Source organism: Labrus bergylta, chromosome 19, assembly GCF_963930695.1.
Source record: "Labrus bergylta chromosome 19, fLabBer1.1, whole genome shotgun sequence".
Lineage (NCBI taxonomy): Eukaryota > Metazoa > Chordata > Actinopteri > Labriformes > Labridae > Labrus > Labrus bergylta.
Window position 1 is genome coordinate 438,255 of NC_089213.1, and position 11,425 is coordinate 449,679.

Consider the following 11,425-nt stretch of genomic DNA (forward strand, 5'->3'; position numbering starts at 1 on the left):
TATTATCCAGCACACAGAATCAAAAAACACTTCCAGTACATTCAACCAAACCTGATCATCTCTCTGCAGTCATTAAATACTCCAATTAATTTAGAGATGAAAAGAAAAAGTTCTCCTGGAACTCTTATTCTGATATTTCTGATTCAAGTGTTAGAAAATGTTTTTATACTGAAATTAACAAAAAAGCTTTTAGATAAATCTGTGCAGGAATAAATGTAACCACTTTGAAGAAAGTCTACAAACTTTGTAGTCTTATTAATGCTGAATTGTTGAGGCTGCTGTGGATGTTTTTTTGACTTTCACAGATTAAAACCATTTATTTCTTTTTGTGTGGGAAACACAAACTGAGCTGTGACGTTTCAGTTTGAGAATAAAGTCGTGACTGCCCTCTGGTGGACAAACTCTGTAATGCAGACTCTGTTTCTAAATGATGTTCAAGCTGCTTCACTGTTTTCTGTCACTTATCGGCCAACATAAGCACAGAAAACTAAATATGTGCAATAAGCTCACATCAGCAGATATGTGTTTCTAGATCCACTAAACAGTCTGATGTTTGACTTCAATGAAATGTTGGAGCTTCAGGGTTTATGTGATCTCAACTAAACAACAGACAAACATGTAAAAGATGAAGATCATCTGTGGAATAGCTTTGAGCTTATTCATATTTCATATACAAATATTCAGAGGTAAAACAATAAACCAAGATTAACTTCATTTTGAGGGTCAGGAGGTTGATTATGTTTCTGATTCTTTGAGCACATATTTGAGTTTGATCCTCACAAAATGAACTTTAATGACTGTGACACTCTGATTATATGTTAATTATCACAATTCATTCAAGTGAAATAAGTATTTATACCACATTAATTATACTACATTAATAACAAAACACTTTTTCTAACATTAAAGTGTCATGAAGGACTTAAAGAGTCCATTTAAATGCTCTGTTAATGGTTTTAGAGGTGAAACACTTTGAAGGCATTTTGTTCCTTTTTCTTTCTGAATCAGAGTCTATCTGCTGTGTTCACTGTAGTTATGCTGCTTTTCGTCTGAAGTTCAACATCAGCAAAACAAAGGAGGTGGTAGTGGACTACCGGAAGAAGAAGAGGCCCCCTGCCCCAGTCATCATCCAGGGGGAGGAAGTGGAGAGGGTGGACTCATACAAGTACCTTGGGGTCCACATCAACAATAAACTGGACAGGTCTCACAACTCTGACGCCCTCTTCAGGAAGGGACAGAGCAGGATGTTCTTCCTGAGGAGACTCAGATCGTTCAGTGTCTGCAACAGACTCCTGAAGACCTTCTACCAGTCTGTGGTGGCCAGTGCCCTCTTCTTTGCTGTGGCGTGCTGGTGGGGTGGTATCAAGACTGGTGAGGCAAACAGGCTGAACAAGCTGGTGAGGAAGGCCTGCTCTGTAGTCGGTCTTGATCTGGACAGTTTGGAGACAGTGGGTGAGAGGAGGATGAAGGACAAAATCTTATCCATCCTGGATAACTCCTCTCACCCTCTACATGGTGAGCTGTGGCAGATGGGCAGCTCCTTCAGCCAACGCCTCATCCCCCCCCCAGGTGCAAAACAGAGCGCTTCAGGCACTCCTTTGTGCCCACTGCCATCAGACTGTACAACAGCAGCCGATGACAACAATAACAGTCCGTCCTGACACTAAACTTCACCCCCATAAAACACTACCCACATGACCTGCTTCATTATTATCATTGTATTATTATTATCATTTAGCATCTATATATATATATATATATATATATATATATATATACTGTACATTCTAGATATTTTTTATTATATTATTATACTAGTCTATATTATATAACATTTCATTATATTACACTATATTGTTCATATTGCACTATATTATATTATACTACATTATATTATATAACTGCACTCTGCATCACTGTGGTACAACACTGCCTCTCTTCTCTGCTGTTTACATTACTTGCTGCTATTTTTTTATCATACCAAGTCACTTTAATCATCACTTGTCACTTTATCTTGTCATTCTCTTCAAATACTGTCTCAATTCCCTGCATAGTTAACTTCATCATTCATTTTGCACTATACCCCCTATTTTATTTTATTTTCCGTCGACAGCAGAACCAACAATAATTTAATTCACATTATGAACATCACTAAACCCCAAACAATTGCAGAGGTTGAAAGCTATCGGGCGTTTTACCTGATGGGTAAGAAGAACAAGATAAATAACAACTGATTTTAAATGTGAAACTATTTTACATTTCTGTTTCCAGCTAAAGAAAATTATGTAAAGCACCACGAACTGGTACATGCCATGAAGCAGGCGAGGTGTCTTGGTTTCAAAGGAGAACCAGACTTCATCTATGACCCCGAGGATAGTGAGTAACCTTCAAACTTGTCTGATTAAATAATGAAATGGACACATGTGATTTCAGACAGAACTAAATTGTTTTTTTGTCTTTCTCTTTACAGCGTTGTGTGAAAAAGGAAAAGAAAAATGAAGATAACTGAAGTCCTGTCTTTAACTTCAAATTGAAATCGTGGAAGTAAAGAAACAATTGTGACTCAAAACATTTATTGTGTGGCCTTTGCTTTGTTTTTCAATCTAATGAATACATTGAGGGTGGGGATGGGGGGTTCAGGTGAAAGGAACTGGTGAACAGCTGCGTGTTTGAAGTGACAGAAAGTATGTTATTGTGCAGCATAGATGCACAGCTAATAGAGCTGATTTAGATTTTGAAAATATATTTTGAGTCATATTTCATGGCTCTAGGGTGTAAAGTTTAAAGGACAAGGTACAGATGCATCATGGCCTGTCAAATCACTTTTACTCACTTAAAGACCAGTACGCATTGAAGCACATAGAAGAGCCCATGAATAGATGTATTCAAACAAAATGTATGCTGGGCATGAAAATGACAACTGGGCTTCTGTGCACCGAGAGTAGAGTAATATGAGACTTACAGGAGCTCTCAGTAAGATGTTGTACTTGTAAGCATATTCTATAATTAATTTAGCAGACTCTTTTATCTACAGTGACTCACATCAGATAGTAAGAACAACATAAGTAATTATAGAGGAGATAACGATGTCAGTTAGTTCCAACAAACAGCTTTAAGACTGAATGGACACACAGGTGCTGAAAGGAAGTGACCAGAGGCAAACACTTTTTTGGAAAAAGTTAGAGGTTAATATTTCTTCAACAACAACATTGACAGCTGTTCTTGAGAGTTCTAATCAGCATCAAAACCATCCTAAATATCATCATCATCATCATTAAGGTCTTAAGGGTTCATAAAGAGCTGTGTCTTTAGCTTTTTCTTGAAGGTGCAAAGGGTCTCTGCAGATCAAATTGAGGTTGTTAACATTCCACTACCGGGGGCGACAGAGCAGAAGAGTCTAGTTAAAGACTTAGGGCCCTGTTGTGCAGGTTGCCAATGAGAGTTTGACACCTTAGCGTAGTGGGCGAAAGGGGGTGTAGACATAAATAAGAAGGTTAGATAAGGAGGAGCCGTTTTTGTTGCTGTTTTGTAAGTGAGCTGCAGAGTTTCAAATTTGATGCAAGCAGTTACTGGGAGCCAAACGAGGAAGATCATTCAGATATATTGCTGTATGTATGGTTAGAAGTGATGGAATTTACACTAACGTGCAGGTATTCATGCCAAGTGCACAAATTTACCAACATACCATCACAGATAAAGGCTTTTCAACTGAGCACTGATAACAAACTTGCCTTTCTTAAAGTTGCTTCAGGCCTTCGGTTAGTATAGGGCTTCTCCTAATCATTATCCCATCCTTAAATGGCCTTTAAATTGTATATCAAACCTTTGCACATCTTTTTAATAAGACATGTGCATTGGAAAGTAATGCACACTGTCATACTTGCAATGAACAAACTGGCGATGTGTTGGGGCCAAAACATTGCCAATTAATGTATTTATGCAAGTTAGACTGTGCAGGAATTTGCATGCACATTTTTAAGTACTTTAAATTGTGACTTTGAACGTAAATCTATTTTTGTGTCATTAAAGAATGAGGCTAATGTTGCCATTATCCTGTGTGATAAAGATAATAATAACTTTATTTATATAGCACCTTTTAAAAACACAGGTTTACAAAGTGCTTTGACAAACAGCAAAAACAAGAACAAACTAAACCAAACACAGAAGAACAGAAACAACAGCAAGAATATAACAAATGCAAAATGCTCCAAATAATTAAAGAGAATTCAACAGAAAAGAACCCATATGATATGATTGGTGAGGTAAGAAAGGGTCAATCATTATGTATTTGAGTGTGTTAGTGCACACATCACACTTCAGCCCGATCCTGCTTTAGTCTGCACCCCAGTTGGGCCACCCCATGAGGAAAACACACCCCTGCCCCATTGGCATCCCTATTTTGGGGGTCTGGAGCTGAGAAGTTTGGGAACCCCTGTGCTACCAAATGGAACAGGCAAGAAAACCTCATAATCAGTCGTTTCTTGGAATTAAGAACTTAATCATCTTTATTAAGCGGAAATTAATTTGACAATAGCAACTGTTTTTAGTTTTAATTTTATTTGACATACTTTATTTACTAAATTCTGATTTGAAACACAGAGAGCACAGCAGAGATGTTGGGGGTTCTGTGCCTTGCTCAAGGGTATCTCTGCAGTACTCGAGAAGTGCCCTGGCACCTCCCCAGCTACCAGACCACGTTCCAGATATTGGTCAGCAACGGGACTTGAACCGCGACCCTCCAGTTCCCAACTCAAGTCCCTACAGACTGAGCTACTGCCGCCCCGAATCCATCTTTGAGCTATAAAATGTGGTGTTAGTTAGAAAGGCTAGCACTTAATGAATTATACTGTTTCTGTTATTTTTTTAAGCTGAGAAGGAAGGAATTTCATATCAGTGTGATGTAGACTGGTCCAGAAACAGTCTGTGGTTTACACTTAAGAAGCAGAATATACTTTGAACTAGGATTCATCTCTACAGAAATTGTAGTTAGTTTCATCAGATTTGAACATCAATACTAATAATCTTTAATGTTCTTAGTAACTTTTACATGTGAATTAGGATCTGAATGCAGAATATTGGGGCTGATAATAATTAGGGTTGGTTTTAGCTGGAATGAGACATTCCTGTATTCACTGTTTGTTTGTGCACTCTGGACAGCCAAGGACAAGTCAACGAACCTGTAAATATTTGATGCACAAATGGAACAGTGTCCTTAGAAATCCTACAAACACAAGGTAACCTGGAATCTCATTTTAACCAACAGGGAGTCAACATTGGAGTGGAAAATGTATCACTCAACTCTGGCCAAATAAATTTAAACCACAGACTAAAAACGACAGGACAGAGGGTAGCTAATTAGTCCGGTAGCTAGGCTAAACAGCAGCCACATGATAGTTTGCTAGACGTTTTAGCAAGCTATCACATGTAGCCAGTTTGGACTGTAGGCCATGACCATTTGATTTATTACGAGTTAAATAGGTCTTTATCCTTACAAAAATAAATCATGCACTTGTTTTCATTTTCATATCAAGCGTTACAACTGTAAATGTGATTATTTGTAATGTAGATAATACGAACTAATAGTTTGTTTTAAGTAGAGCTGGCTGCAGACAAGATGGAGGACTTAAGTGGCAATTGTTATTCCATAGTCAAGTCTTTTATATAGCTCACTTAAACTAAAAGCAACGTTCAACGCTGTGGACCTCAGCAGCTTGTTAGCTGAGGTGCATCAATTCAACTAAGAAACATTTGAAAGATGACGTGTTTTAACATTATTATGCCTCCAAGCTTACTAGTTTGCTAAACTGATGGAAAACCAGTAAAAGGGTGATATCCTCAGACATTACTGGAAATATAGCAATAAACCTCTTATAAGAAACCTTATAATTTAAATTAGCGTATGTAATTTATCAAGCTTCAAGAAAAAAAAAGGTTTGAACTAATTTTATGCTAGCATTTAATGTTAGTCAGCTAATTAGCTGACAATGATGTTCTTGTTGTAGCTTATACTTCATGACATTGTGTCTGTTACCTTTTTAACCCAAGTGAAGAGTTCAAGGTGAATGTTTCTATATTTATTCTCAGTTAATGTAAACAACAAATCTGTAAATGGGTGATGCAGAAAATGAGCAGTGTCCTTAAAAACCCTACAGACACAGGATACCGTGGAATCTCCTCTTAGACTGCAGTTAGAAAAGGGTGGAGTCAAATGTTGCGTGCCCATATCCGGGCTAAAAACATTTTACCAAAAAATTCCTTTAATATGAAAAGTCCAAAAAGCCAGAACACTTGGAACTCTGCCATCAGCAGCTTCTGTAAAGGCTGAGTGGCTCTGGGAGGATCAGTTCTTCAGCTTTGTTGGAGAAAACCTTTACTGCTTGTTGTTCTCATCTAGTTATACTCCGTAGCTAACCACTTGTAGCATCATGAATCTGTGTTTCAGCAGTCTTTTCCTGGTAGCTGGTTTGTTCCTGAGCAGCTCTGCTCTGTCAGTTGAAGAATGCAGACCTCTGGTAATGCCACTTCCTACTTTTGAACCGGTAAGTCTCCTCTGCTCCTCACTTTAGTCCTCAGGTGACTGTTTGTATTAACGATTTAAACAGTACACGACTTATTTTGAGACCTCTATCCCGCAGTTTAATCCTCTCTTTATAATGAGCAATTACTTAGAGCTACAGCTTAGTAGTAAAAGATAAATTGGCAACACATTTAATTGGCCAAGAAGGTTACAATGTCACTCATTTTAGAGGTTGGATCCTTTGCCCGACTCACCTGAAGCCAGGTGGTCGTGAGGTCTTATATGAAAGTGTTTTTGTTTTTTTTCCCAAGAGAATCTTCTTTTTAGTCTTTTTAATAGTTTCGGGCCTCGAGCTGAGGGGACCGAACCCAGAAACAGAAGAGCTTGGAGCGGGAGTATTACACACAAAGTTCAACACAGGGAAAGTGTAGCGTTTAGCAGCTGACAGGGGATGAGGTCGTTGAAGCAGCAGCTTCAGCAACGGGAAAGCAGTTCATATTAGAAAAGTATACAGGGAGGAGGTGGAAGACAGGTTTGAACCAGGCAGAGGGTAGGAAAGCCAGCACATGGGCAGACATGCTTGGGAGCAAGCATTACAACAGACACAGAGTGTACAGATACACTCACACTCATAGATAGCCATTTTGAAACCTAAAACAGCTCGGGAGATGAGCAGAAGGTTTGGGGGGAAAAAATCTGTTTTTAAAGTGTTTAAGTCTGTGTTTTTAGGGATCTGAGATGAGTGATTCTCAATGCTACATCAGATATTTGTGTCTATCTCATTGACTTTAAGTTTGTCTGCAGAGTTACGGTAGATGGATCTTCATCATGGGCTGGATTACTAGTGAACCACATAGGGTGTTGTTCAAGACAACCAAGAGCCAGTGGATTGACTTCATTCAGACATCACCAGACCACAAGGAATTTGTTCAGGATATTGGGATCAGGCAGTGAGTATATAACAGTGCAACAATTATATAACATAATTATTTAGATATGCAAACACGAGAGGAGCTAGGGGTGGCAGAGTCATCGCCCTTCAACCGCAAAGTCGAGGGTTCGATCCCCAGCTGAGCAACATGTCCAATGTGTCCTTGGGCAAGACACTCAACCCTGAATTGCTCCCGCTGCTTCGTGGCGGTGTATGAATGGATTAGTGTTGTACTAAAGGAATACCCCTTGAATACATTGAACAAATGAAGCCTTTAATCAACCACAATTAACGGAAGCTGAGATTAATGCTTTTTTACTTTTCGCTAACCTACGCCAGTTACTACTACCATGAAGATCTCCATCCAAGCTATGCATATACACTCCTTAAAATTCATTATATTTTTCAAACAAAGGGGTCTAAAAAAACAGTTTCCTTTCATATCAAGCAGTTTGAAGAAACAATACGCATTTCTTTTTACTTCTGCTTGAAATCAAGGGAGTATCAAATTAAAAAAACAACCATCACCATCAAGTTTTCAGCTGGATACTTCTTGGACGACAAATGTTGACCTGATGGCTTCATGCATAGTTTCAATCTACAAGACTGGATGTTCCAGTCCTAAGCAATGTTTTTGCTATATGTTCTTCAACCCCCAAATGCCATGTCTGAATGTGTCTTTTCTTCTGTCTTTTTTTTTCCCAGTACTATATATTGCAAATATGGATCACATCCTGTTACTATTCATTCCAACACTGCTCTTACCGACAGTAAGTCACCTGATCTGATGTGATTCTTGAGCTTGTCCATTTTAGAGTTTCTCCAAAGATAAATACCAACCAATTCCTCTTTGAACAACCTCTTGCAACCCACATTTACCTTTATAGTGAATGAAAAACTCTTGTTGCCAAAGTCAGTATCTCCATCAAGATGAATACACCATTAAGTGAACAAAATAAATAACCTGGTGGGTTGGAGACGATGGATTGGAAATATAAAGAGACTATTCAATCCTCGGCCCAGGGTTTTGAATCCGATGTCAACAAAGGTCAACAATGACTTCTTCTCACTAAGTGACCATTCATTGTTTCTTTTTTTAGACACGTACATTCACATATGTTGCTTCCCTTATTCAACTTCCCATTTATGATTTCATGTATTTAACATGACTTATGTCACCTTCAATCATGCCTTGTTTTGACCACATGGCCCAGTATAAATATGTAGGTGTTTTATTCATTGCCTGACCTCTATAGTAGGGACACTTAACTCTCCTGTTGGTTGTATGAGAGTTTGGGAACAAAGGTCCATAGTGTTTGAAGACCTTCAGGCTGGTGGACATGTTAGAGAATACATCAGGACTGATCCTGTTTCTGATTCATCAAACCTTTTTTATATTGTCTTTTCACCTTTTACAGTGTATGCCTGTAAACATCATTTGTGGGGGGGATTTTACAACGTTGCGTAGCATTGTCTCATAACACTCAGCTTAAGTAAGCTACTAGCATGATGGCAGACTTTTAAACTATTGTAAACATTAGTATTCTGCAGTTCAGGTGAAAATATTTCTCTTGATTTGAGTTGAGGAGCAAGCAATGTCAGGTTCAGAAGATTTCTTTTCATTTAGTTTTTTACTTTTGACTTTATTTTTCTCTTCAGAGTCCAACTTCACCTGCACGTACCATTCCCTGCCAACCTGTGAGGGATGTCTGCTCTACAACGTCGACAGCAGAACCAACAATCAATTAATTCACATTTTGAACATCACTGAGCCAAAGACCATTGCAGAGGTCGAAAGCTATCAGGCTTTTTACCTGATGGGTAGGAAGAACCAGAGACACAATAACTCCTTTGATATATGAAACATCTCTTCATTTAAATTCTATTTAATTTCTTGTCCAGCCAAAGAGTCCACTGTCAAGCATTCAGACCTGGAACATGCCAAGAAGCAGGCGAGGTGTCTTGGTTTCACAGGAGAACCAGACTTCATCTACAATCCCAAGAATTGTGCGTGACCTTCATAACTGTCTGATTGAATAAGGAAATGGACACGTGTGCTTTTGGACCAATATTTATTTTTTTCTGTCTTTCTCTTTGCAGCTCTCTGCAATAAAGACAATGACGATTGAAGGCATCTTAGGCTGAAGTAATGACAAATGTCCTTGACAAACAATGCAAACTTAAAGTCTTGGAAGTAAAGAAAGAAAAAGTGTCAACAAATTAGTGGACTGTGTCTTTACTTAAATCTAGTTCTGTATGGTTCTGAAGAAGATGTTTGGGTTTTTTTGGCGTACATGTAGACAATCAGCTGTGTCATGAATGCAAATATTCAGATACTTGCCCATGTACAAGGGGTTACTGGAGGGAGCACCACATAAATCAAGCCGCGTAAGGAACTTCAGGAAAGAGCACTCATGCAACCTGAATCAAATGGGCAGTAACCTAACACCTATTTATTGACTTGGCCAACATTTGGCAATGTACTTTAGAGAGGTGAGAAATCAGTCCTTAGCCACGCCCTTTGTATGAGAAATTAGCCGCCCTAGTGTGTGGTTGCAATGCTCTAACTGGACTGGTAGATTTTGGAAGACTTTAAAAGAAAGTCTTGGTTCAAAGAGGATTGGGCCCCCTTGTAGTAGACTGTCCTGTAATGAACTGTTTACTCAGTATATTTGTTTGTTGTAGGCAGCCAAGGACAGGTCAACAATTCTGTTAAAGTCTGTTGTACAAATAACGAAGTGTCCTTAGGAAATTCTACAAACATTGCTTAGTTAACTCTGGGAGATACATGTAATAGGAATAAGTATGAGTACTCAGGTACTCGAGTAAACCGCAACCGCTTCAGCTCAATTCAACATCCATGCAGCAGGTGCAGCGAGCAGGATTACAACAACAACTGCTTTATGGCATCTACGGTAACTCTTTAGGGACACATTACTCCAAAGCCCCAGAGAGCCGAATTACAGCAACAACCATTGCTTTACGAAATTGGTGCTACGGCCTCAAATTTACGATCACCACTAGTCTTAATATATGTCTGTGGGACAGACAGTGCAGAGATTTCAGGGTGAGAATGATGTAAGACCGTTTGTTTGGCCTGGTAGTATTTGAGCAGCAGGAAAATACTTGTTGAGATACAAGATCTCCTTTTCAAGAGAGTCCTGGCCAAGAAAGCAGCATCAAAGTTTCAGACAGAGGACAAAGACAGACAATAAAAAAATATTACATCACTTAACGAATCAGAAGCGTCCATCAGAGAAACGTGTATACAGACCTTAAATTATCCTTTAACATGGTTTTCAAATCTTCCAATCTAACTGAATGCTCTATTCATAATTCTGAAAATGTGTTAAAGAAATCATGTCACTTCTTAAAGGGATATTTGGGTATTTTTGAAGTGGGTTGTAGGTGGGGGCAGCAGTAGCTTAATAATGCATGTTCATAGGATCCTGTTTCTGCATGTGTGTGTATATTTCAGCCTATGTGTGTGTTCATGACGTACAGAGTGTAAAAACTGAAATTTCCCCTTGCGGGGATCAATAAAAGTAAATCTTAATCTTAATCTCGTATGAGTTACTTGTCATTAGTAAGTATATTAGCCACCAGAGCTGAGCTAAGCTATAGATTGTAAGAAGACGGGTAAGTGTGCCCCATGCTATAAAATACAATGTTGGGATAAATGTACGCTACATTGAAAAAAAAATGTCAGCACTTACTGAACGTTACTCAACATATCACTATTTATCCATTTTTAAACACTGTTTGATTTCAGCCCATATCAAATTATTTACTACAATGGATAACATGGAAATGAGACTTGAAAGAAGGTCTTTGGCACTTGGACTCTACGGGGTAGTTGATGTGTTTGGAGAATGTCAAATATGAGCGTCAAGAGAATAAATCCCCCCATGGAGTCTAGAAACTCGTGGTGGTGAAGATGGATGGTGATGGGGAGAGTTGGAGGGGCGTTAAAGACG

At 38.7% G+C, this 11,425-nt stretch overlaps 2 protein-coding genes and 1 long non-coding RNA gene across 3 annotated transcripts in view; 2 read left to right on the forward strand and 1 right to left on the reverse strand.

The window, feature by feature from the left end:
• The window catches only part of LOC110003781 (major histocompatibility complex class I-related gene protein-like), an 11,687-nt gene extending 11,498 nt beyond the window's left edge, over positions 1–189 (reverse strand). Inside the window, 1 exon segment of the mRNA XM_020659340.3 lies at positions 1–189. This exon segment is cut by the window's left edge and continues 329 nt beyond it. The gene's annotated coding sequence lies outside the window, so the exon portion shown is untranslated.
• A 1,915-nt stretch (positions 190–2,104) lies between these two features.
• LOC136177127 (uncharacterized) lies at positions 2,105–2,569 on the forward strand. The gene is made up of 3 exons (XR_010664774.1): positions 2,105–2,205; positions 2,272–2,376; positions 2,471–2,569. It is a non-coding gene; the product is annotated as an uncharacterized lncRNA (long non-coding RNA).
• A 3,594-nt stretch (positions 2,570–6,163) lies between these two features.
• On the forward strand, positions 6,164–11,000 carry LOC136177108 (uncharacterized). Its single transcript, XM_065948230.1, has 6 exons — positions 6,164–6,539; positions 7,322–7,467; positions 8,154–8,218; positions 9,108–9,269; positions 9,351–9,455; positions 9,549–11,000. The coding sequence occupies exons 1-6, from the start codon at positions 6,426–6,428 to the stop codon at positions 9,575–9,577; spliced, it is 621 nt and encodes a 206-aa protein (XP_065804302.1). The 5' UTR covers positions 6,164–6,425; the 3' UTR covers positions 9,578–11,000.
• Positions 11,001–11,425: the final 425 nt, after the last annotated feature.